The 26,755-nt window shown below is 42.1% G+C and overlaps 6 protein-coding genes across 6 annotated transcripts; 2 read left to right on the forward strand and 4 right to left on the reverse strand.

Moving 5' to 3' along the window:
* Window positions 1–1,812: 1,812 nt before the first annotated feature.
* On the forward strand, window positions 1,813–3,860 carry B0T23DRAFT_401804 (uncharacterized protein; the record flags this gene model as incomplete). The annotated part of the gene is made up of 4 exons (XM_062838613.1): window positions 1,813–1,864; window positions 1,985–2,535; window positions 2,602–2,954; window positions 3,032–3,860. The coding sequence occupies 4 exons, from the start codon at window positions 1,813–1,815 to the stop codon at window positions 3,858–3,860; spliced, it is 1,785 nt and encodes a 594-aa protein (XP_062698008.1).
* Window positions 3,813–5,795, reverse strand: B0T23DRAFT_331411 (uncharacterized protein). The gene is made up of 2 exons (XM_062835728.1): window positions 5,511–5,795; window positions 3,813–5,450 (listed from the first exon to the last, which is right to left on the reverse strand). The coding sequence occupies exons 1-2, from the start codon at window positions 5,709–5,711 to the stop codon at window positions 4,077–4,079; spliced, it is 1,575 nt and encodes a 524-aa protein (XP_062698009.1). The 5' UTR covers window positions 5,712–5,795; the 3' UTR covers window positions 3,813–4,076.
* Window positions 5,796–6,867: 1,072 nt separating this feature from the next.
* Window positions 6,868–8,227, reverse strand: B0T23DRAFT_41102 (uncharacterized protein). The gene has a single exon (XM_062839422.1). The coding sequence runs from the start codon at window positions 8,085–8,087 to the stop codon at window positions 7,017–7,019; it is 1,071 nt and encodes a 356-aa protein (XP_062698010.1). The 5' UTR covers window positions 8,088–8,227; the 3' UTR covers window positions 6,868–7,016.
* A 764-nt stretch (window positions 8,228–8,991) lies between these two features.
* Window positions 8,992–9,690, reverse strand: B0T23DRAFT_309243 (HSP20-like chaperone; the record flags this gene model as incomplete). Its single annotated transcript, XM_062834508.1, has 1 exon — window positions 8,992–9,690. One exon carries the CDS (start codon window positions 9,688–9,690, stop codon window positions 8,992–8,994), a length of 699 nt encoding a protein of 232 aa, XP_062698011.1.
* A 3,241-nt stretch (window positions 9,691–12,931) lies between these two features.
* B0T23DRAFT_284660 (uncharacterized protein) lies at window positions 12,932–13,138 on the forward strand (the record flags this gene model as incomplete). The annotated part of the gene is made up of 1 exon (XM_062834246.1): window positions 12,932–13,138. A coding segment is annotated over one exon (207 nt), but the record flags the coding sequence as incomplete, so codon positions are not given.
* A 10,808-nt stretch (window positions 13,139–23,946) lies between these two features.
* On the reverse strand, window positions 23,947–25,963 carry B0T23DRAFT_41129 (uncharacterized protein). Its single transcript, XM_062839437.1, has one exon. The coding sequence runs from the start codon at window positions 25,783–25,785 to the stop codon at window positions 24,004–24,006; it is 1,782 nt and encodes a 593-aa protein (XP_062698013.1). The 5' UTR covers window positions 25,786–25,963; the 3' UTR covers window positions 23,947–24,003.
* Between the last annotated feature and the right edge of the window lie 792 nt (window positions 25,964–26,755).

Raw genomic sequence — 26,755 nt, forward strand, 5'->3', positions numbered from 1 at the left:
GTGATTGACCTGTACCATTTGTTTGGTTACCAAAGACAGGCAATGCGGTCCAATCGTGTCAAACCGGCTAACCAACCTTGGGCTCTCTGCCGTCCTGGGCTTGAGCTGGACATTGGTGGCTTGCAGGTGCTGAACGCGAACCGACAACGTTGAAGATGGGCATTGGTGGGAAGACTTGGAACGCGAACGTCGGTGTAGTGCTTGTGGGGAAGAAGATGGGCTGAGGTTGGCAAGCCACAGTGTTGGTATGACATATCACGATGCTTTCTGTTCGATTTCATCTGAGCTTACCGTCGTTTTGATCTCGAACCGTTACCCCCTCTCAACCACACCAAAGCCCGACACAATAGAGTTGTCCAAACCAGCTTCACCCACCCAACTACAATATCCAAGAACACGCTGACTCCGTCAAATAAGTCTCCCACGAGTAGACGGCGATGGAAAACCTTATCCGGGGCAGTCAGCTCCTTCCGCGAGATCACTTTGCGCATGTCGGTCATGGGGCCCGGAGAGAAGAACGACGAGAAGCTCTCCACTGAGCTAGTCGTGACATAGGTGTCTTCGACGTTATGTAGGAATGGGCAATGGTTTTAGTCTTGAGGTGAGTTCCGGATGCTTAGCTGCATTGGCTCTTCAGTGTCGGTTCTCGACCTGCATCGAACAAGAATGACAACAGATTGATGGTTTAGATGCGGTGTTATCTGACTCACGCATAATACCCCTCAGCGCCTGTTAGTGCACTATTTCAAGTGCGTGGCTGGTGTGTCTAATAATATGTCTGCATGCACTTTCGTTTCCAAGGTAAATTCCTCTTCACTGTGCTCTTCTTCCTTTGACATTCTCTTCCGAAAGTTCTCAACTCCCTGTGTCTTTTGGCCGAGCATTCACCGACCGATATACCCTTCCCCCCTTTCCGCCTGCATTCCAATCGAACGGAACGCTCCAGCTGCGCCACATGGGTTGACTTAACGAATGAGAACAGCAACTATACCACCCTCACCGTTGTGGATGCTATGCAACCTGCCTCATGCCTCCATAGAGTCTTCAGCACACCCCTCCTGAGCGACATAATGTCTTGACGTTCTTGACGTTCTAGAACGTCCCGGCTGAAGATACCAAGCTCCACCGCCAGGCAATAGCTTGATCGACTACTGGGATGTCTTTGTGGGTTTTAATATTAAATCTCCGCTGGTTCGGGAGCTAGGTCTTTCCCTGTCAGCCACGCGAACCTTTTTGGGTCTGGACTCCGGACCTGTTTGGGCGCTTGACTACCGAATTCGAACGTTGAGGTGGGTGGGACGCTCCCTCGGTTGTGGCGCCCACGTTGAAGCTGAACTGCTAGCTCGGTTCAATAACGGACTGCACGATGGGAATTCACCCTATCACGAGCTTGTTGATTGTTGACCGTACGATGGCTTGCAGCTAACGGATGCCGTCGATGGGTGGTATTGGTTGGATACCGAAATGGTGGGATCTTATCGGTCTGCTAGCTTCGATGAACGGGAGCTGAAGTTTTGGAGGTGAGTTGAGAATTTCGGTACTATTCATCTTTGAAGGAGCGTCTTTTTCTCGTGTTCCTCTTTCTTTTCCTCCCTCCTTCGCGCTGTTCGGTTGCTCCTTTCGGGCCCCTTCTTAAACATCCTGAATGTGCAGCGACTGATCCCCGACGATCAAGCTCAGAGTGACAGTCAGAAGCCATGGGATTCCCAGACGACAACGACCCGGCTGGCTACGAAGTCCAACAACAACCGTCCACCCATTCTGCCCCTTTGAAGGATATCTTCAAGACAGAAACAAACGAAGTGACCAAAGATGACGATGTCAAGCCTTCCCCGCCATCATGGAAGCCAGGCGCCCTCAGACAGTTCCCCGTCTATGGCATCCTCCCTTTGCTGTTAAGCATAGCATGTGCGCACCTCTATTACTACCTCTACTGTCCAACCCGATCCACCAACTCAGCTCTCTAACATCCATCTTCCCACAGGCACCGGAATAGCAATCCTTATCGTCCGCCTCTCCCACCACAAAGACATCGACTCATGGTCCGGCCGCAAGGCACCGCAAGTGCTGCTTTCGTACACGACTACCGTGGCGAACTCCCTCATGGGCGTGGCATTTGCTGAGGCGGCGGTGATTACCTTCTGGAGGGGCGCGGTGGGCGGGATGCCGGTTAGTAACTTGCATTATGTGTGGGCCAGTTCAAGCAGTGTTGTGGGCGCTTTGACGAGTTTGTGGAGGAGGAGGGCTGTGGGTGTTAGTTTGGTGTCCATCCTCGTGGCCATCTCGACACTTCTGCGCGGTCCTCTGATGCAGAGAGCGACCTATGTCGAACTGGTTGACCTCGAGGAGTGGGACGCGATCAAGATTCCAGTTATGGCAAACATGAGCGATGAATGGGGCGGCATGCTCAGCGGGCACGCTTTAACGGACCTGCGGTTTTCGCCTGGTTTTGCGGACGCGGTTGCCAGGTATCAGGCTCAGTCTCCGATGTCGCTGCTCGGGGCTGACTGTAAGAATTGCTCTGTCAATGTGGTGGTACGTTGTCCCAGGAGCACTCGATGTTTCATGGTCCAAGGAGGTTACTGACAAAGACACCAACAGGCCTTCGGTTTCCAAGTCAGCTGCACAGCTACCAACATCCCATACAATCTCACCGGCAGTGTCGAGGCCATCATGAACGGTACGCTTGGGGCGACTGTGTTCGACTCAAAGATCAGCATCGTCAACGAGTCGCCAAGGGGAAGTCTGCTGAACATCAGCGTGGTGCGCAAAGTCGATGTCGGATACGAGGGCAACCTGGAGCACAAGGTGTGCTTGCTTGCTCCTTCCTTGCTGAACTACAGCATGTTTCTCGATGACAACTTGTTGAGCTTCCAGTCAGAAAACTGGTTTGACGCCAAAGCTGTGGAAGACCCTGTTAGCCTGCCACCGGTTGACTCTTTCGTGGCGCCGATGTGAGTTGTTCCTATCTTTTTGTGCTCCCCCTGTTCGAACACAACGCAAACTAACCTCCCTCCCTTTCTTCCCACAGTAACATGACAATCCCCTACATCACCGGCTTCGGCAGCACCATCCCCGCCCTCCACGCCATAGGCTCCCTCCTCTTCGACTCCACCTCCAACGTCTCCCACGGTGGCGCCGTAGGCTGGACCACTTCCAACTCCGGTCTGCTCTCCAACCTCTACTACACCGCTGCCACGCCCGCCGCCCGGCGCAGTTCCGATCCCAAAGATTACTCCTTTGACGATCCCATGGTGGACATCATCAACGCGTACCGAGACATCGCATTTCGCATGTCTTTGCAGGCGGCGACTGAAGAAAACGAGGGGTTGTCGGATAAGGACGCGAAGGTCTTTCAAGAGGTGGAGTCGATAAGTCACCAGAGCATGGCGAGGTACGCGATGGACAAGACGGCGCTGGCGGTGGCGGTGGTTATTAGCTTGATTGGTCCCGTGGCTACGTTGATGTTGTTCTGGGGGTGGTGGAAGTTGGGAAGGAGGTTTACGATGAGTCCGTTGGAGATGATCAATGCTGTGCTGGCGCCTGGAGAGGAGGAGTTCTTTGATGATTATGACATGAATGGAAATGATGAAAGGGAGGGACAGTCGGGAGACCGAAACCAGAGGGAGGTGGCTAGGTTGTTGGCTGAGTGTAATCAAAAGGGTGATGCGTCGGGAGCAGATTTGGCGAACCATGTGAGGCAGAACAAGAAGGGGGAGGAGCCGGTGTTGAAGTATGGGGTTGATGGAAGGGGAAAGCTTTCGATGAAGGTGGTGGGCGGTGGTGGTGTGAGGCGGAGGAGGCAGAAAGAGGGGGGCTTTGTTTCGGGGTTGGTGGATGTTTTGTTGAATGATGGGTGAAGGGGTGGTTCAAACACAGCTTTTGCCGAGATAGAAAGGAGAGCGTGAATGAGATGTGGTACTATATGGAATCCCGCTTGCTTCTGTACGAGTTTGATAGTGTAATAATTGCATTGCCCTAGCATTATTTTCACTTGTCCAAAGAGAGACATACCTCTAAACAACGAAACTCCTGCTGTGTCCTCAGCACCTTTTATCCAACCACAACGCACTTCATCACCAACTGTCTAACATCCTCCTCAAAACCTCATCATTCATCTTCCACAACTGCGTCGAAAAGTCAATCGCAATCGCATTGCCCGTATACCACGTCCCTCTCTTCCCCTGCAACCCATACATCTTTTCCATCCACCCCCCCTTCATCTCCTCGGCACTAACCCCAAACCCACCCGGTCCATGATCCGAATACTCCACCACCTTCAACTTTTGATCTCCTCCAGGTTGCTTTCCATCAGGTACCTTGACTGTCCCAGCATCTACCATCCGCTCCAAACTCTCCTGCGCCACTTTGGTCGCTTCCCGCTCATCAAATTCCCCATAGCCCAACCCGCTCCCACTAGTCCCAATGCTAAACAGCTTGCTGTCATTACCATAGCTAGCAAACTCTAGGACATGCGGCTCATTGATGAAGGGCTTGTTGGGATCGATGGCTGCTAGGATAGGGGTATTATGCAGTTCGTATCCCCTAGGTAACACGGGCGAAGAGACGATAGCCGTGCCGTAGCGGCCGTATTTAGCGCGGCTAAAGAGATTGGATTCGAGAGAATCAAGATCGAAGGGGGCGAGGTTTTCGCGGGTGGGGGGGATGGCGAGGAGGAGTTTCCTTGCGCGGATTATTGTAGTGGTAGAGGTGATCGTTGCTTTGTTGGTGGAGGAGGAGTCCGAGGGGGAGGGGGAGGTGGAAGGGGAGGTAGTGGTGATAGTAACTTCTATATCTCTCTTGTCATCCGCGTTCTCTGCAGGGCGGCGGACGCTCGATACGAGTGAGTTGAGGAGGACATTTTCGGCTCCCAGACGGGCGTGGATAGCGTTGTAAAGAAGCTGGTTCCCGCCCTGGATATGGTACATGCCCACTTGGCCATAGAGGACTTTCATCCACGCTGGACTGAAACTCTGCAAAAAGGTGAGAGTCAAGAGATCAGTAAAGTTTCGATGGCGAGACGCCGGACCGCCGCCTGTGGATTCATACATCCTCGGTAATGCTTCGGTGACGTTCCATTTCTTGGCGAATTCGCCGATGGGAAGGAGTAAGTCCTCGGGAATTTGAGGACCAGGAGGCAAGTTCCAGAACCCCGGTTCGGTCATCTTGTCCCAGCCTTGGGAGACCATGAGGTTGTGGAAGCGGATGATGGCTGAAGTGATGCTGGAGGGGTCGGGGCCGGTGTAGTTGGATGGAAGCTCGAGACCGGTGGAGAAGTCGATGTTGCGGGCGGTGGTGGAGCCGCGGGGACCAAGGCCGGGGAGGAGAGTCAGGTTAAAGCGGGAGATGAAGTCGAGGCCGTCGAGGTAGGGGAAGTAGACTTGTACGCCGTATTCGCGGGGGGTGGGAGGGGTAGTGGAGGTGTCGATGTAGGTGTCTACGTGACCGCCCTGATGGCTGTTAGGATTGACAAGACGAAAAAAAGAGGGAAGGAGGGGGAAGGGACTTACGAGGATGGACTCCTTTTCAATCAAGACGATGCTTTTATTGTAGTCGTGTTGGAGTCGGAAAGCGGCGTGGGAGCCGGCTGCTCCGCCGCCGATGATGATGACATCTTTTTCGATGACTTTGGTGGAGTTGACGGTCGCGGCATGTACGCTAGAGAAGCTGGCAAGTACGAGATAGACATTGTAGAGTCCTTTGAGGGTCATTGTAACTTCCTTTGACAGTCAGCAACTTTTTATACAAGAAAGAGACAAATAGGTCCCAACAAGTTTTGTTGCGACATACACTGCTCTTATTTGCAGCTTGTAGACTTCTTGAAATACCACTGGGTGCAATCACACCCGTTGTCATCTGAATGTCAGCATCTCGGCATCCGGCAAAAGCATTGAGTGCGACACTGCAGTGCTACTGGAATCAGCGGATGGTAGAGTACCTTGTATCCAATAAAGACGGCACACCCGCCAGGGACGATTTGTGAGGTCATTACGCGTTTCTACCAAGGAGCTAGATGGTACCCATTGAGAGCTCATATATGGCCAATGAATATAACAGAACCCAGAATGGCTGTCGGACTTGCGATTCAGCCTGCGAGTGTGCTCATGCCATGCTGTCCGCCCGCAGATGAAGGGTAGGTATCTGCCGCTCGTACATGGGCCGACCAACCAGTAATCATATGCGCCCATCCTCGTCTAGAACTTCTCTGTCGAAACATTGGAAACTCCCGTACGCGAGATGGTGGGAGCGTGGAGTGCAAAGTGCAAAGTGCAATACGTCGCTCGAGAGTACTATCGAAAGATGGATAAAATAGGACCTTATCTCCGACACTGTCTAAACATGGGCCGATGTGTTAGTGATGTAACAGTGCAGTCCCTCTGGAAAATAGCGGCATAGCGGGCAATGGGATTTGCTTGTGAAGATTGGCATAACACTACCACGTGCGATGCTCGACTTTCTGGCAAGACGTTGACTGTTAAACAGGCCAGACCGTAGTTTCCTAACCGCACTTGCCAATGATGACCGAGGCTGCGTATGCCCTATCTCGTCGGCGTCCTGCTTTGCTCCTCCCAACACCCAAGTCGGGCGATTTCTAAGGCTGAGTTCCGGCACTGGAAGTACACATGGCGGTCTGTGATGGAGATAAAAAGGGTTTGGGCGCCATAAGAAAGTGTAGAGTACCAATGGTCAAGATAACCAGTCGGTTGGAGGATCAGGTGGAGCAAGAACTTAGATGTAGCCTTAACATGTTGAAATGTACAGGTGCGGTAAAAACAATAGTGGAATAACATTTCTCCTTCATGGACATAAACCACAACATCTTCCACAACTGCAGCAAGTGAGTAAGGAGTGAAAGGAACTTACAACGTGCTCTGGTATCAATACTCAAAACCTTTCACAAATCCAAATTCCATAATCTCATCATGATAGTCTCACGCCCAGCCTGGACACCAACATGGACAGACCGCCTCCTCCAAGTCCGCCTTCTCCCCCACCAAACTCCCTCCCTCCACTCCCTAAAACATAAAACTTCCCAACATGACACCCCCCAACATCGGCGCCATCAACGGCAACCCCAATCCCCCTCCATACCCAACCGGCCTCATCGGCCTCGCATACGGTCCCTGCGGCCTCACGTACGTGCCCCCTCCCACCGGTCTAGCACCATACCCCGGATACCCACGAGCACCATATCCAGATCCAAACCCATACATGCTCCCTTCAGGCCTCAAATACCTCCCCGGTGGTCCCGGGTGTCTCACATTCCCCCCATTCCTTCTATCCCCCTCATAAAACACCTCCGACAACCACGGCGTCAAGGGCTTAACAGCCACCACGCCAGGAAACATCTGCCCCGGTGGCTCAAGGTACAAGTCCACGCCATTGTCGTCCTTCCCCAGAAGCTGCGGGCGCGAGGTCTCCATCGCTTTCGCCATTGCCCGACGCACGAGGAGATGTTGTCTGAGAGCTTCGCGCTCGGCTCTGTCGCGGGCGGCGCGGGCTTCTACACGCTCGGAGTGGGTGGTGCCTGTGAGTGCGTCTTTGAGTTTACGGCCTAGGGATTTCTGTTCTTCTTCTTCATGCTCTGCTCGTCTCGGAGAGCGGGGGGGTTGTGGGCTGTGGGCTCTGGAGGGTCTTGATGAGGTAGGACGGGAATGGCTGTCTGTAGGGTTCTGATGTTTCAGCTGCTCGATACGGTCGCGCTCGGCTGGGGTCAAAGAGTTGAGAAAAGGCTCGTCGTCGTAGGGGTGGTGCCAGATGGAGCGGATGGGGTCGGCTTGGGTGTCGACGAAGAACTGGTGGTTGGTTTCGGGGTCGTAGGTGCGTACCCAGCCTGGAGGGAGAGGGCGGAGCTCGTCTTCCATGCTAAGGCGGGTTGGGGTCGGGATGCCGTCGTGTCCGTGCCCGTGGTGGTCGTCGCCGGGGACGTGGAGGAGGTTGTCGGTGTGGGGGTGGGTTTGTTGGCTGCCGCTGCTCGTGCCCGGTCGTGATGAGGTGCCGCCGCTTGTGCCTGGACGAGTATCGCGCTGGCCTGAACTTGCCATGGCTTGCTCGTACGAGGGTGGTGGTTCTTCGCGGTTTGACATTGTGATAGTGTCGCTGATTAGGTACTGATTATAGGGTTATGTTCTAGGTTCGGTAGTGTAGTCAATATGGAATGTCGTCGGTGGTTATAGGGTAGGCAGATGAAGAGGTGGTGATCTTTGTTGTTTGGTGGTTGATGAAGTCGGAGGAGTTCGTTACGTCAGAAGTCAATACGTCATTGTCATGCGCGGTACGACGTGCATAAAGAACGAGCATAGGCTGCTGCCTACCACAGCAGTTGCTATTGAGACAGTGCAATTCTGCCAAAATGCTGGAATTAGAACGTTACAGCGCACTAACTGCGGACGCATGTGCACTTTTTATGCTTACTACACTGTTATTCTAGTACTTTACTTGAGGCACTTATACAACGTTCAAGCCCCACAAATGACGAATGCCCAGGCAGTCATTCAATATCAACAACAACAACAACAATTAATTCATCACGGAACCAAACAAACATCACCGTTCATAGCCTGCGAACAATTGGCGGGCGCGCGACGTTTCCCAGCTGGAGATGAGGTTGTCTTGTAAGGCGACCATCATGCCGTTCAGGGGTTGTTGACATTTTAGGCCTGCCCCGACAACATTTGCACAATAAGGATCATAAAGATGCACACTCGGACACAAAGACAAGAGTTAGTGTAATGTTTTTTTGGGTTTTTATATGTTAGTATGTACAGGCAGTACTAATGAACAACCCAATCATTTTCCGAGTCCTCCAACACCACCAAACATCAGCTATTGTGCCATACCTGTCCTCCAAGTCAAACAGCCGAAGTGGACAAACTTCCTACTCCCCATTCCTCCATCAAGTCCATCCTTTGTTGAAAAAGTTCGTTCACCCCTCCGTCACCAAAAATCCTCATAATCATTTGTCTTTCCCGAACGGGCTTGGTCGGCTATTCAAGAGCTCTGGCCGGCCTGAATGGAAATCTTGCGACTCCCCTTCTTCTCCGACTTGGGCACCTTGATGTTCAAAATCCCATTCTCAAACTTGGCATTCACATTATCCTGATCCACCGGAGTCGGGAAGTTGAACACCCTCCTGAACTCTCCATAGCTGCGCTCGCTCAACCAGTACCTCGGGGCGCTAGGCTTTCCCTCCCCTTCCTTCTGCTCCTTCTGCTGCTGTTCCTTTTGCTCCTTTTGCTCTTTAGTCTCCTTCGTCTCCTTCTGCTCCTTGCCACCACCTTCAATCTTCTTACTCTCCGCCGGGCCGCCCAGACGCAAGTTGGGGTCTCCCTCGGTATGGGTGCGCTCGACGCGGCCCGAGATGACGAGGGTCTGCGGATCGATGAACTCAATGTCAACGTTCTTGGGGTCCACGCCCGGCAGCTCGCCTTGGAGGGTGTAGCCGGAGTCGTCCTCGGTCACGTCGAACTTGGGGTTGAAGGTCTCGAGGACGCCGCCGGTGGCGCCTGTTGAGGGCAGAGAAGGAAGTAGGGAAGAACCGAGGTTGGTCGGGATCAGGGAGCCGCTGCTGACTTGTTGGGCGTACTTCTCAAAGTCGTCGAGCATGCGGAAGAGAGAGGAAAAGGTGGGCTGGTTGCCGAGGGAGGAGGAAGGGTGGGAGAGGGCGGAGCGCGGGTAGAAGAGAGACATTGTGGATGAGATTGGTCGGGTTTGTTGGAGCTGTGGTTGGTGGCGGGTGATTGAGCGAGGAAGAAGATGGTGAGATCGAGTGGTAGAAGTGGTTGTTGGTTTGGTGATTCTCAACGGGATGGCGGTTGGAATTCTTCGCATGGTGCGATGAGGCTTGTTGATGAGGAGGAAGGGAAGAAGACAGGACGGGAGGAGTGAGGTAGGCTTTATACTTGTCGTCTGCTGTCTGGAGAGGTGCTGGGATGCGGGTAGGTATCTGTGGTGGTGGTCATTGCGACATCATTTCGACGGACTGGGTTGTTCGTCATAATGGCCCGAGGGACTATGCAATGCGGGCTGGACTCCGACCTGTTACAGCTTCTCCGCCATGCTCATGCTGCGACTTTCGTCTCGTCCAATTTCTGTCTGTGGTGGTGTTGGCGGGGTTGTGCGGGTGGTGGGCAGGGAAGGAAGGATCTGGAACGGCCGTGCGATGGCCGTTTCTCGTGATACGAGCTGCGTGGGTGTTCAAGATGACTTCATCGACCATGATACATTTGGCGCTCTGAAAAGTTGAAAGTGTTTCAACGGAACTTTTTTCCCGACCATCCTGGAAAGCACATGCCAGTCGAACCATATCGATTACCGGCCTTGGTGTTTACCAGTGTCACGAGATATGCCACTGATGCTTCATAACCTCTCGACAGTCGCTTTCAGTAGGTAGTAACCCGAGAATTGAGCTGACCATAACCTTTGGAATTTCTTCCTTTCAACATTGGCTTACTTCGATCCATCAAGGCCCCATTTGACTCTTTCTGATAGTATAATTGCGGTTGTCGATTTTAATCTTTGGTCTCGAAGTCCCGTCTGCTAAATTGCAGCAGCAGCAGGAGCAACAGCAGCAGCAACCATCTGAATGCAACAAAGTCTTGGCAACTGTCTCCGGCGTGTTTGAGCCTTTCCACGAGCTCGGGAACAGCATGTGCCATTGATGTAACCATTCCGACGCATCAGCGCATCATCGACCCGACCTTATCGAACGTTATCGAATCGCCAACGAGCATCGAGACTCAGCTCGAACGAATCGTCTGCTTTACCACAACTGAAGTCACGTATGAAAATGCGAGAATCTAGTCGAACATCGGGACACCGCTTGCATCGTATACTACTCGTCGACGGAGCAAAATCCCCGGGGAAACAAAAAGAGAAGCGTCGCCCACGAATCCACATCCCCGGCGCGACCCACTTTTCCCCGGCCATCACTCCCCGGCCATCACCTCACTCCATCCCCCAATCCAGACGTCGGGCCCCGCTCCCGCCAGGCCGACCCCTGTCTGCGAATGCCTTCATGCCATTGCTTCAAATAGTTCCACGACTCTGCTTGCCTCCCATTGGCTGTCAATGACTCTCATTGCTCCCAATGTTTCCCATTTCGCTCTCAACGACTCTCATTACTCTCAATGCCTCTCTGCTAGGTACCTCAAACTTACGATACCGCTTGTGATATCGAACCAATTAAAGGCAACATGATGGATGAGCGCCTCAATAAAGTGTTCATTCAGGCCACAAAAGATGGATGGATAACACTTTCCATTAGAGCTTGACTTGCCGCACCGTCCCCAATGTCCTCGCGCACCTTTTTTAACTTTACGCACCACATGTCAGCTGTTATAATTACAAGCCGTTTTCCTATAGAAATTTCGGTATTTTCAATGTTTTTGAATATTATAGTACATTAAGTTAAAGAAGGGTGCGTCAAGTTAAGAGGGTGCGCTAAGTCGTGAGGGTACGCTAAGTTATTTAGTGATATTTTATAGTATTAAAGTAATAATATTTCGATTTTTATAATAATATTAAGGCTCTATAAGGCTCTTAATTATTTATAATTAGTAGATTACTTTAATTATCAGGCTATATTCTATATAGATCCGGGTTTTTTAGGTAGTCTTTTAATAAATAAGTTTATCTAATTTCTTCGTTTGTTGCCTCCTTTTCCCTCCTCTTAATTATTGTCCGCTTCCTCTAATCTATTATTGTGTAATTTAGAGTAGTAAAGTATTCTTTCTTAATATTATTATTGTTAATAGCGTTTAATAGGGAGTTTGGTAGAGAGTCCGGCGTTGGAGTAGTATACTTGCGGGAGGTACGTGCCGGGTGGTTGGAGGAGGTTGGAATTTTCGTTTTACCTTTACTTGATTTTTTTAATTTACTCCTCTTACGTTTTGGCGGCTGTTTTGGCGGTTGGCTATTATTATTAATAATAATATATTTTTACTTAATAGTATTAATAGTATTGAAAATTTCTAAATTGGGATTAGAGATTTTAATTCGAGAGTAATTATATTTTGTACTACGGGGAATACGGCTATTTCTTTTAATTCGAATTGCCCTATAGGGATTTTAGGCTCTTTTATTAATATTGGCGATAAGGGTAGGGACAATGGTTTTATTATTAAAGGGACTATATCATTTTTTTAGCCTCCCTTTAAAAATTATTTTAATTACTAAAATAATACGGAAATACTAGTTTTAAATATTTAATACCTTTTTAAAATACTAGAAAGGATAGTAATTAATTTTGTTAATTAGTATTTTTTAAGGATTATTATAATTATATTGCTTTAATAATTCGTAAGTATATAGTAAATTATATTAGTTTTTAAAATTATTGCGGTAGGAGGGGAGCTTTTAAGGGTAGGGGTTATAATTTAATTGTATTATACTAAATGTTATAGCACTACCCGGACAGGTCATACCCTACCTTACTCTACCGCACTAACTACATAGATGCAATTGATTTGATTGGTTGTAGATTAGATAAGGAAGAGCGGGGCCGCGGACCTAGCTTTAGAAGCATATCTTCCACCGCCAGCCGCGTATACAACTCTTACCTTTTATTTTACTCTTTAATTATAAATTCTATATTAAATATTAATACTACTATAACCCTACCTCGCTCGTTACGTACCTTTATACTATTTATAACTTATCTCTCTACCGGAGACGGATTTAAATATCCTACTTAATAAGGAAATTAAATAAAAGTTATAATTTAATAACGTAGCGACCGATAATTAGAATTAATAATTAAAGTAAATAAATAATTATAATACATAGTATACTATAAGCCCCCTAATCCTTTTTATAAAAAAAGGATTCTCTAAAGAGGAGTTTGAACTAATTAACAATTAAATTACTAATTAACCGAAAAACTAGAGCAACTATTACAATAGTTCGCAATAATACTAAATTAGTTTAATCGCGCTATATTTATTTCGACCCTAACGTTTTAAGAAAGTATATACTTAAAGATAGTAAACTTCCTCCTTCCGAAGTTAAATGTAAGTCCTTCGACCCTAACAATTTCGTCGGCCTTAACTATTATAAAGCCGCCTCTTATATTATCGATAATAATAAGGATAATAAAGAATTCGACTTCTCTAACCTCTCGCCTAAGGAAATATATAAATATTATATTAAGTACGTTCAACCTATCGCTTATCGCGCCTACTATTTCTTTAATAAAAAAATTCCTATATATAACCTAAAGGAGCGCCTACTTAGACTATTTAATTATATATATTATAATAACAATACCTTTATACCCTTTACTCCTATAATTTCCGAAAGTAAAGCGGACCCTAAAATTAAATTATTTAATAATCTTATAATTTATAACCAATTCGCCTCTTTAATCCAAGAGTCCCTTAAAATTATATTTTTTGAAATACGTATCCGTACGGGCTCTCTTATAACTACTATCGAATAGATTAATAATTTAATTAATATATAAAATTATACCAATAAAGATTTTTATATTATAGAGAGTTGGGTAAACCGTTTTAATTCTATTACATCTAATTTATTTTAGAAGGTAATTAATAGAAATCCTAACCCTTCCTTTAAGGATATTACTTTCTATACTTTTAATATAGAATTCTAATAAACTTTAATAGAGAATTAACGCTTTAAAAAAGAGAATAAATATTTATTAGCCTCCCTAAAAATTATATTTAATATTATTAATAAAATCTCTATATTAAACAGCGGAAATCCTAATAGTTTTAATAAAAATTCTAATACTAATAATCCACATAGTAATAGACCCCCTACTAATAATAATAATAGAGAACGTTTGTATTCTAATACTTCCGTTATTAATATTATTAATATTACTAACTATTCTACTAATAATAAACGTTCGGCTAAAAAGGAAAGTATAAATAAATTTTATAATAATAATATAGGGTGGTTCGTTTGTTCTTTTTTCATTTTCCTTGTGTGTTCTTCTTTTCCTTGCTGTGGGCTCTTGCTTTCAAATAATAGGTGGAAGTATCTGGGCCTTGGCTCATTACTCATTGAGGAGCAGATCTGTTACACTGGTCGGACGGGACCCTAGGAATATAATGAGTAGAAAGGGGATATAAGGAGGAGATCCCGACCGAAAAGAGAGAGGAAGGCAGGGACTCCAAACCAAACCAGACAACACCTATCCTCAATAATAGACCAAAGAATCCCGCTCCTACACTACAGAATTACCGTCGAACGCCCTCGTGATAGTAAGCTCAGTAACCCTTTTGTGAAAGAATTAACTCCTAGACCTATTTAGCCAACCTAAGACTAATGAGGAGAATCTTATCCTTCTCGTTGGTCTTTGGTGGTGGTTGATGAGTTGTAACTTTGCTACTCTATCTCAGTTCCTAAGGACGAAAGCTATATTCAACTCCGGATCTGCTCCTCACTACATTTAGGTGTAGTAGGGTGCTTTTCGTATTGGTGTGGTTTTTGCTCCATTTCAATAATAAAAAAGAAAATAAGGTTATTTTTAATATATGGTTCTATTAGATTAAAATTAAATTTAAAGTTAACGCCAACTATTTCGAAAACGACCGTCAAAAATTTAAATATATTACTAATTACTTAGCCGGCCGAACTGCCTAAATATTGCTACCTTATTTAAAGTCGGACTATTCTAATTAATTTACTACTTCGGACGCCCTCTTATAATATTTATAGAACGAATATTATAATTATAACGCTTACGAAAAAGCCTTCGCCAAATTTAATAATTTAGAAATAAAATATAGTAAGTATTTTCAAACTTTCAAAAATACCTTCTAACATCTAATTAATTAGTGCCGCCGTCCTTATAACTAGTAGAAGAGTAACCTTCACTACAAAATTATAAAGGAATTTTATTAAATGATTAAATTTACCTACTTAAACCCTACTAAATAGTTTAATAATTATATTCTATTATTAAACTTATTTAATAAGGGTAATTATATAGATTCCTAAAAAAGTCGCCTCCGCGAGGGCAAGTACCGTCGCCCAGGCAACTCCTCTTTTACTACTAAAATTCCTAATACCCCTAAGGTTACTAGCCCCTAAACTAGGGCCTTCGAACATCCTACGCCTAAAGAAATATACGAATTAAACCGGGAGGGCCGATATTTTTCTTATTATAAGAAAGGTTATATAAATAATAAATATTTTTATAAAGAAAAAATAGTTAAATAATTAGATATTTATTTGAATTTTATTATTAATACTATTTAGAATAAAGAATCCGCCAACATTAAAACCCTCTTTAATACCCTTACTTTTAATAAGGATTCCGATATTTCCGACGTCGAAATTGACAAAATAAAAGGAAATTAACTACCCTAAACTAAACCTCCCCTTAGGGAAGAATATTAATAAATACTAATAATTTATAATATCCTAATTTTAATCTTTAAAATTATTTAGGAAGACGATTATCCTTCCTCATTAATTATAATATAACTTTCAATAGAATCGCTATTAGTACCTCTAATACTTTTATCGATATTAGAACTAATATTTCTATTATTGTAAATTTTCCTTTCGCTCGCAAATTACGAAAATTATTAAAATTACTTATATATAACGATTTTAATCCCGGATATATTACGCTTTATAAGAAAGCCTAGCTAGATGTTGTAAAAGTAATTTTAAAAGGATATATTGAAATATAAAATTATAAAGTCCTTAATTAATAGATCCTAATTCTATTTAACTTTAAATATAATATAATTATTAGTAATATATAGCTAGTTAATAACGATATTTCTATCGACCCAATAAGATCCCGCCTCTTCTTCCCCCCGGATTAGAAGAACAATTAATTTTAAAATATTATTATTAATTAAAAGTATACTAAATTGGAAAAGTATCCCGATTTTTAAAAAAATATTAAAATTTATAAAATTAAATTAGAAATAGAAGATAAACAGCGTCGCGATAGTAAGAATAATACTAAGGTTATTTAACGCCGGATAGCGGAATTCGAACGCCTACTTAATTCTCTATTCGAATTTTATTCCAATTATTTCTAACGGCTATTAGAGATTATCCAACAGCGACTACCCCGTACCCTCTCTTTAAATACTATTAAATAATATTTTAATTGTATAGATTGATAATTATTTAATTAGGAAAAGGAATTTCTACCAGAATTAAAATTTCCCTACGTGCTAATTTGAAAAAAAAGACCCGAGCTAATTAAAGACCCCTTCCTTCTATATAATACCTAAGGTCGTTACTACTTAAAGTATAATTAGGGATAGATTAAAGAACGCCTAGCTAATTTCGCTTTTATTTCGGCCGATTCTTTTTATAAATTAATTAAAGAGATTTATATTAGGGTAATTAATTTATATAAAATCAATTATTTTATTAATAATTACTAATTAAATAATTTAGAAATAGATAAAATTGAACTTTGTTTTAAAATTATAAAGGAGGTACCTATTTAATACTATAATTTTCTCGAAGTATTTAGTAAAATTAAATCCAATACTTTATTAAACCTCCATCTAAATATTAATTACTATATCCCTTTTAACGAAGGCGCACACCCCGAGGACCTTAGTTATAGTCCTCTTTATAAAATATCGTTAGAAGAATTCGAAGTATACCGAAATTACATTATAAAAAACTTTAATAAGGGATTTATAGAGCTTAATATAGCTAATGCGGGAAGCATCGCATGTATGATTAGATCAATTAACTAGAGTAGACTAGGCATGGCTCTCACCATACCCACCCCCGATAGAGGTACTAGCGAGCCCTAGCACGTGCTTTGGCACGTGCCTTGGCCGCCCGGTCGATTGGACCTGCACTGTAGGCTAACGATAAGATAAGAGAATTCCTATAAAGGGATTCCCGCGCGGGGCGGCCTTCGGCCACGCCTTTCTTCCTCCATCATCTTCTTTCTTTACTTTTAATACTACGTATTGTACCCATTGTATCGTAGTATATAGAAGCACCCAGGTTACCCTATTAATAGCCCTATAGGCCGTACTAATCCTTTTTACCCTTAAACTAAACGGCGGTTTACATTTTTATATAAACTACCGGAAGCTTAATACTATTTCGAAAAAGGATTAATACCTACTCCCCTTAATCGAGGAAACTATTACCCAATTAATTAAAGTAAAGATCTTTACTAAGATTAATATTCGTTAAACCTTCTACTAAATCTATATATATCTAGACGACAAAGACTTTATAACTTTCCGAACGTACTATAATACTTATAAATATAAAGTATTACTATTCGGATTTATTAATAGCCCTATTACTTTTCAATGCTTTATTAATAAAGTATTAATAGGCTATCTTGACGATTTTTATAGCGCTTATATTAATAATATTCTTATTTTTTCGGAGATTAAGGAAGAATACTAAATTTATATTAAGAAGGTTCTAGAAAGATTATATAATATTAATTTATAGGCGGATATTAAGAAATATAAATTTTATATTACTTCTATTAAATTCCTAGGATTTATAGTCTTTATAAAAGGAATATCGGTAGATCCGAATAAAATTATTATTATTAAAAATTAGAAGGAGTTAATAAATGTCCGAGGGGTATAATTATTTATTGGCTTTTATAATTTCTATTATAAGTTCATTAAAGAATTCGGTAGGGTGGTCCGCCCTTTAACTAAATTAATTTGAAAAAACGAACCCTAGAAATAAATAAAAGAATATTAAGTATCGTTTAACGAATTAAAGGACTAATTATTAAAAACCCTTATACTTATATACTTCTATTATAAGAAGTTTATTTGTATAGAAATAGATTCTTCGGATAGTATATACATTAGTATACTATCTCAATTTTAATTTAAAGATAAAGAATAGTACCCTATAGCCTTCTATTCCGAAATTATACTTCCCACTAAAATAAATTATACAATCTACAATAAAGAACTTTTAATTATTATAAAAGCAATAGAAATTTAAAGAACTAAACTAATTAGGGTCTATTTATTTATAGTTATTATAGATTATTAAGCATTAAAGTATTTTTTAATAAAGTATTTACTTAATTTATAGTAAATTAAATAGGTTAAAATAATATTCTAATATATATTTAAATTTATTTACCGGCCTAGTAAGGAAAATATTGTAATAAACGCCCTATTCCGAAAGTTTAAAGACTTTTAAACTATAAAAAATAAAAAGGAGGATTAATATATTTTATAATTATTTAAAAAAGGAAATAAAAATATATACTCTTTTATTAGCAATAAAGGAGAATATACTCCCTATTAATTATAAGGGATAATAACTACTTTATATTTACTAAACGATAATAAAGGCCCCCTACTATTATTAGGGATAGATTCAATTAATATTTTCTTAAAAATTAATTAGGAGAGTGAGTTTTTATTAATTTATTAAATAAAGGCCTATTATACCAATCCTAAATTCTCCCTGTAACCTAATAGTTTATTATTTAAAAAAAATAAATTAATAGTACTAAAAAGCGACTTCCGTCGAATATTAATTTACGAAGTATATTCGCATCTTATTATTAGGTATTTTAGTAGGAATAAAACCTGCTAGTTGGTTATATAATAATATTAGTAGCCTAGTATATTTGACGATATTAACCGTTTCGTTAATAATTATTAAATTTATAAAGTATTTAAAGTTCCTTGCAATAAAACGTCTAATAAACTCTACCCTTTAAGGATCCTTAACCAAATATAGAATAGTATTACTATTAATTTTAAGAGTATATTTAAAGATAAGTAGGGTTTTAATAATATAATAATAATAATAGACTGCTTATTAAAAGCCTCCTAGTATATTCCTTATAAGAATATTATTACTACGAAGTAGGTTACCTATTTTTATTATTAAAGACCTTAGAGAGTATATAGTTACCCTAAGGAGGTAATTAGCAATTGTAGTCCGTAGTTCGTTTTTAATTTTACTGATAAAGTATCTAAAATACTAAGGGTCCGTTAAAAATTATTTTTATTAGGCTATTCCTAAATAGCTAATTAGGCCGAGATTATAAATTAGTATATTAATTAATAATTACGACTATTTATTAATTATAATTAAGATAATTAATTAATTATATTACTAGCTTTTAATATTATCTAAACCTCCCTACCCTATAAAAATATCGGCATATCCCCCTACAAAATAATTATAGGCTTCCTAATACCTTTACCCTTCTATTAGGATCGACGGACGGATCCTATTCTAATTAAAGAATACTATTTTAGGGAAGAAATTTAAAAGGCTATACAAATTTTATACGGTTTCTAAGAATTTACTAAAACTTCGATAATAAAAATATAAGAGAAAAAAATAATTTAGATTAATAAGTACCGTTGGGACTTAAATTTCGGAATAGGAAATAGAATTTTTATTATTAAAAAATTTTAATTAATAGACTGTCCGAATATTAAATTAAATTTCCTATTAATATATATTTTATATTATATTAAAGTAATAAAAAGATATTTATTCGAATTAAAAGTACTTCCAAATTAGTATAATATTCGTATTTACTATATTAATTATTTAAGAAGGTATTCGGATAACTCTTTACCCGGCTAAATAAATAAAAATCCGTTAGGCGAAGTAATTGGGGATAAAGAAGAGTAGGAGGTATATAAAATTATTATTTTACGCTTAAATTATAGGAAGTTAAAATATTAAATTGAATAGAAAGAATGGGACTTAAACCTAACTTAGTATCTAACTGGCGATTTTAAGTAATTTCCTAATTTATTTAAGGCCTTCTATAATATTAATCTGGATAAATTTAAATTATTTAAATAATTATATATTTAGAAGGGTGCTTAATTAAAAGATTTTATTTTGGATAATTATAAAAATAATGATATACCTGTTAATAATAGTATAAAAGGACGGCCGCTAAAGAGATTTAACTAATTATTACAAAAGTAAAGGAAAATTATAAGTATTTTAATAAATAGAATAATTCGCGTTATTTAGTAATAAAGCAAATTGTAAAATTGGTCTAATAGTATAGTAGTAGGATTAAGGGCCCTAAAACTATATTATAGGCTATTCCGAGGGTATCCCTCCTCTATTTAAAAAGCGTTCGTAAAAGACTACCGGTTCGAACTATATTTAAGTTAAAAAAAATTTTTTTTTTTTATACGTCCAAGATTCTAAGGGTAGAATCTTCTTTAAGGGGGGGGGTAATGTTATAGCACTGCCCGGACAGGTTATGCCCTGCCTTGCTCTACTGTACTAGTTGTATGGATGTAATTGATTTAATTGGTTGTAGATTAAATAAGGAAGAGCGGGGCCGTGGACCTGGCTTTGGAAGTATATTTTCCACCGCTAGCCGCGCGCACAACTCTTACCTTTTATTTTACTCTTTAATTGTAAATTCTATATTGAACGTCAATACTGCTGTAGCCCTGCCTCGCTCGTTACGTGCCTTCACACTAGATGCTTTTATATATTACTCTATTAGTATATTTAGATTTTAATTAAATATTTAAAATTTGTAGTCGCCTAGTTAACCCTTCTGTAGATATTTGCGATGTACTTGGGTATTAGACGAGGTGATACCTTCTTTATATAAATTATAGTGCTTCTAGGTAATAGTTTTAGTAGTATAGAATCTTTTATTAAGATTTGCGCGGGCTAATAGTCCTTCTACTTTAATATTAGTATTAGTAGATTCGTTAGGGGAGGTAGTCATATTATTGAAATTAAGGTTAATTTTAGTATAGTAATTTACTTATTCCAATTTATTAGGTATAAATTCGTTATTGATATACTTTAATAATTTTAGTTAAGTCTTTTTAAAGTTAGTGTTTATAAGCTGTTTAGTATTAATAAAAATAATTGAATTACTGTTGAATATTATATATTATTAGTAAATAAAGAAGGTAGTTTTTATTCATACTATTTAGGTAGGTATAAATCCTATTTAAACTTTAGTTTTGGCAGCGGTATATATTTTCTAGTATTTTTATTAAAGTTTTTCGAGATTAGAATTATTATTAGAATTGTTATTAGAATTATTATTTTACTAGGGTTAGGTAGATTGGGGGGGCTGGGGGGAGGGAGATTATAAGGGAGATTGGGGGGTTGATTGGGGGGTTAATTAGGCGAGAGATTATAAGTTACGCCTATTTTAGCGGGTACCTCTCCCTCTCTCTTTTTTTCTATTACGTTGTAAATTGCACCTTCGATAACTACCCTTTTTTACTTTATCCCTTTGTTAATACTTTTTAATAGTAGTAATAACGTTATTATTAAAATGTTATATATAATACTATCGCTGTCGATTAGGGAATATAAATTATAGAGTAATAATAAATTGTGTATTTCTATTTGTAATAAAGATTTTAAGTAATAGGATCTCTAGTTCCTTTATTGCTCCCTGTAGTTATTTGAAGTACTATTTAAATCCCTCCTCCTCCTTTTCGTTATTAATAAAATATTAAAAGATAGGAGCGGTAGTATATATAGATGTAATAATAATGTTTATGATTAGCGGTTTATAGAATTTATTGGTTTTATAGGTAGCGTTAATTATTAATATGTAAGGATATTGTTGCTATAAAGATTCTTGTTTTTTAAATACTTAAAATATTGAATAAAATATAGTATTATTATTATTATCGAAGTCGGTATTAGTGTAGATAATTGACCGGTTATTATTATTAAGTTCTACTTCTTTCTTTAGTAATTATACGAAATTTTGGATATTAGTATAGTTAGTTTATTGCTTTTTGCGGGTATGGAAGTGTATATTGGAGTAGTCTTTAATAATAAATAGAAATTTTAAATATTTATATTTGGTAAGTTATTTAATAGTACGGATTGAGAGTTTTTATTAAGCGAGAAAATTGTAGATATATTTTATTTAATTATTTATAATAACGAGACGGACTTTAATAAAAGTAGTTATAGAAGTAGTTGGAAGGTAATTGCAATATTCAAGATTTATAGGAGTAATAATATAGAGATTTTCGCTATCGCTAGATATATACTTAAATTTAAATTTGAATAAATAATTATATATAATTTTCTTGGAATTATAATAAAGGCGGGTAATTTCTTTAGGGATAGAGTAATTGTAGTATTTAGTATATTTATATTATAGTTAGTTAGAAATGAATTTATTATTGTAAATACGAGATTGTTATTTTATTAATTTTATACGATAGTAGTAATAAAAATCGTAGACTGTTTTAACGAACGTTTATTCCTTTATAGGATTAATATAAAAGAGTTTATTATTTTCGTTAATCAATTATATTAGTTTATTAGTTCGGGGAGGCTCTAATTGGTTAATACTTTCGTTATTATCTATAGTAGTATGGAAGTTAATTATAAATAAGGATTAAAATAATTATAATATTATAAAGTAGTTAGTAATTAATATTAATTATAATACGATACGGGTATTTTATTATTAGGTATTTAATTAAATATAATTAATTTAGCGGGTATAGTAGTAGTTGGGGTATGGGTATATGGTTGTTGTGTTGTATAGCGATAAAATATAGCTTTGACTGTGTAGGAAAATATTGTATATTAAAATTGTTGAATTTTATTAATATTTCGTTGGATGTTATATAATATTTAAAAAGTGGGTTTTATTATATAAAACGCGGGACTTTACATGTCAACTGTCATTGGCTGACATGTGGGGAAAAAGGGGTGCGTGAAGTCAAAATAGGGTGCGCGAGGATATTGGGGACGGTGCGGCAAGTTAAGCTCTTCTATTAGGTATTATACAAGTGGGTCATTCCGTCCTCCTCCACTCCTTCCTGCCTTCCTGCCTTCCTGGCCCTTCCTTGTTGTTGAACACCCTGGCTGGGTCAACCATCCTCCATAGAGGTATTCTTCAAGAAATCTCCTTCCATTTACACTAATATACTGCCTGTCAGCATGTCACAGCGTGTCAGACCATTCCACTCCAGTCCTCAAAGACGGGCCGGACCCATCCGGCTTTTCTGTTTCGCTACCTAATAACCTACTTACCTGTTTCCCTTACATAGTTCATTGTAGTTCAAAACCGAACAACATTTCTTCCACTCGAATCCAATTGCTGTGTCACAACTTCCTAAAAGTGCCAATGTCTCCCTTCTTCCTTGCTTCCTTCTCAGGGGCACCTCCCGGGCAGAAAACTCCACCTCTGTCCATATAATGTCCATCCGGTGCGGTTTCCGAGTGTCACTGTCACTGTCGGATTCTTCAGCTTGTTTGACAGGTTGTCGGGCCATCATCTTAAGTACCTTCTCTTGCCTTCCCTTGTGTTCCGTATCAGATTCGACACAAAACCAAATTTCCGTCGCTGTCCGGATCTGTGCCTCACTCAGTCACTCGGACCTCGAGCTCGTAGTAGACTGTAGACTTCGGGAGATAAGAATACAAACGGGACCCTGGACGGAAACCTAGTGTGATACCCCCACGAATGTGCGCTCGTTTTGTGGACAGTCGAACTTGAAAAGCAGGACTGCAAGCTTTAGGTAACCAGTTCTGGCCGCCCACCAATTTGGGCATTCACAACAATCTTGAATAACAATCCATCACCAAAGGAAACAAAGGAGGGACTGAGTGAGGTATTTGTATCAGTCTCATTTTGTAATCTACTCGATCTAGTAAACCTGTCTGTCATATGTACTCCGCTCCATCTGTCTACACTCTCACTGCTATGTATAACCCATCGTATCTCAACCCCCTCTTTTTGCCCTTGGTTGTCCAATTCCATTCGTATCCCTTCATCATCAAAGTAATGAGCGTATCTTCATATTTAAACGAAAAAACCGCAAACGAACCCATGCAGAGAAAGACAAAGCCAAAAAATATATATGTGCAAGAAAAGCAGGCTTTCTGCAAGAAGCAACAAAAAAAAAAAAACCGCACCAAACACCAAATCCCCATCTAAACATCCAAGCACCATTCAAGGTAGGTAACTGATACCTCCAACAATCCCATCCCATCCCATCGATTTCCACCGAATATATCTCACAGACCGGGTTCAGATTCGAATCGAATCAATCAAGAGTCAAACAAAGCGCCATAAGCAGGCACCCCCCGACTCTCCAACCCGTACACCACCTTCTCCGTAACCTTCTGGTTCGAAATAATCACCACCGCCTCACACGGCTTTCTCGCCTCGGGCCTCACCAGCTCCTCAGGAAAGATACCGTTCCTACTCTGCTCCCACATGCGATACGCCACCTTGACCAAATCGGGCCTGCCCGTCTTGCGAGTATCAATCACCACGGCCGCAGGGTCCGTCTTGTAGATCAGATCCAGCAGCGAGCGCCCGAACGTCTGCAGCGGGTTGGGCGTCGACCAAATGATGCGCACCGGATGATCGGGACGTTGCGTGAAAAGAGACAAGCACGGGGCGATGCCGGATCCGGTACCAATGACGATGACAGGGGAGAAGAGACCAGCGCAGCGCATGACACCAAATTGAGGAGTGCCGCGAGTGTAGATTTGCTTGGGCGGGCGGTCAATGATCTTGCGAGTCCAGTCGCCGGCGTGCGAGACGATGACAGAGAAGCCCTTGTCGCCGCCGTGGGAGAGACGCTGGAGAGGTTGGCCATCGATAGCGCTCTTCTCGTCGGCAAGTTCGGCGGCGGTGGGAGCGAGCGGGTGGGGGATGACGCCAAAGGCGTGGGTTTCCTTGAGGGGGGCGTCGGTGAGGCGGACGGCTTGGCCAAAGTAGACATCGCGGTATTCGAAGTTGAGCTTGACGCAGTGGGGCGAGAGGACTTCGGCTTCGACGTTGCGGAGACGCATGCGCGACCAGGGGTAGGCGATGAGGAGGGTGGTAAAGAGGAGCATCCACCAGGCGGCGTTGCGGACCAAGAAATGACCAAAGGAGTGGTGAGGAGAGGATCTGTTGGAGGAGTCGGCGGTCTCCAACATGATTTGAGCCCAGAAGAGGCCGATGACAGTCCATCCCATGAAGCGGTGCGTGTTCTCAAAGGAGTTGTGCATCAGCACACGGACACGGGGGTGCGCAAAGATGAGCATGACCACGAGCATGGCGATGATGGAGTAGCTGAAGAGGTAGATGTATCCGCGGATGGCATCGAGGGGACCTTCCTGGTGGGAGCGGAAGTCGATGGTGAGCAGAACGAGGTAGATGACATACCAGAAGGTGGCAGCCACGGCACCGCCCGAGTGAAGACCGCCATAAGAGTAAATCTTGGCGGAAAGGGTACGGGCCCAGAGAGGAAGCACCTTGGCCCAGGTACCAAAGACCCAGAACATGGCGTTGACGACGTGCTCGTTGCGGACGACGAGGGCCATCAAGAGGTTGGCAGTGACGGCAGTGGCAGCTTGTTGATAGTTCAGAATCGGGCGGTTCTCAATACCCGAGCGGATGATGAACCACAAGACCGCGGCGGCGTTACCCAAGAAGGCCAGGCAGAAGATGCGGCGGTAGACAGACCCAAAGTTCCATCGGAGGTACCGATAGAGGCGGTTGCCTTTCTTGGGCGGCAAGGGGGAGGCGTCTAGACCGTGGTACACAAGAGGGTCGATATCAGGGACGAGCTGGCGGACCCGGACAGCGGACTTTTCGTTGTGTTTCTTGGAGTCAGAGAGGCCGGTGGAGCTGGAGGCATGGGAGCCGGCTGCGTAAGGAGTGTTGGCAACTGTGGTGCCGCCCGATTCGAGATCGGGGTTGGACTGGCGAATGGAGTCATCGCTTTCATCCTCGGACTCGCAGTCGTCTACCTCTTCGACGAAGACCCCGGACTGGGCCGGATGGGCAGGTGTGGGCTCAGCGGGCTTGAGCTCCTGGTTGTAAGGGGAAGCCATTGCGAAGTGAGTGTGTTGAAGTGTTGCTTCTGGTGTGAAACTCTGAAAGTGAGGTGGTTCAGAAGAGGAAGCTGTTGATCCTCAAACGCAAGATGCTGATGCTGATATCGGATGGAAATAGAGTATGGACGGGAAGAGAAGTGCAATACTTTATACCTTGATGGTCACCATTGTAACCTTTGGTGATATCTACCATGAGATACCACGATACTGATGCTTCGGAGACATGGAAGAAAGGAGTGTAAGGCAGGTAGACCAAGTCAGCCCATGCTTACTCTGGCCAGCCGCAATAGTGGAGGACCATGACATGCCCGTCTACCCGGAGACTCGAAGAGTGTACCAAGGAAGAAACCCGCAATGGAATCACTGATGTTGGATAGGGCGGGGCGCTTGTGTTGGATCCCAGTCATGATGGGGTCCATCAGTCTCAGGTGTACTGCGTAAGAATCAGCTCGATGATGCCAAGAAGTTGTGAGTGTGTCACTTTTCCGAGTAGACAAGGTACGTTGTGGTGTGGGATGTACCTCGACATGTGATGCATCTTTCAGATGCAAGCAAGAGACATGTTGAAATCGGTTATCGATCTTTGTGTGCGTGGACGTTGACATGGGGGACCAACGTGGGATGGGGGCGTGTTCGATGGCCCGCATATGGAATGGCTCGTTTGATGACACCCGGTTGGTGACCAAGCGGAACAAAGAGTGTGGGACCCAACTGGGGATGGAAAAGGTGACTTTGGGTGTAGGTACCGGGGAAGGACTGAAAGGAGGCTGAAAAGGGAATACCAGTATCGTACATCCTGGCCACTACCACCGAGGCATGGCCTTTGTGCTATGGGGAATCTCTGGAGGGCAAGGGTGAAAGGGTTGCATATTCCGCGAGGTTGAAATTTGTGTGGATCAAGGTCAACCTTGCTGACCTTGCCTTGCCATTCTCGCTTTCACATCCATCACGATCGATACAAGAGAGA

Source organism: Neurospora hispaniola (genome assembly GCF_033458365.1).
Source record: "Neurospora hispaniola strain FGSC 10403 chromosome Unknown B0T23scaffold_1, whole genome shotgun sequence".
In the NCBI taxonomy this organism is placed as follows: Eukaryota; Fungi; Ascomycota; class Sordariomycetes; order Sordariales; family Sordariaceae; genus Neurospora; species Neurospora hispaniola.

Bases quoted from the DNA above. Each gene is read 5' to 3' on its own strand.
- B0T23DRAFT_41102 (XM_062839422.1), bottom strand. From the start codon at position 8,087: ATGTCAAACCGCGAAGAACCACCACCCTCGTACGAGCAAGCCATGGCA.
- B0T23DRAFT_331411 (XM_062835728.1), bottom strand. From the start codon at position 5,711: ATGACCCTCAAAGGACTCTACAATGTCTATCTCGTACTTGCCAGCTTC. The intron at 5,451-5,510 runs GTAAGTCCCTTC...AACAGCCATCAG, and splicing joins TTGAAAAGGAGTCCATCCTC to GGCGGTCACGTAGACACCTA.
- B0T23DRAFT_41129 (XM_062839437.1), bottom strand. From the start codon at position 25,785: ATGGCTTCCCCTTACAACCAGGAGCTCAAGCCCGCTGAGCCCACACCT.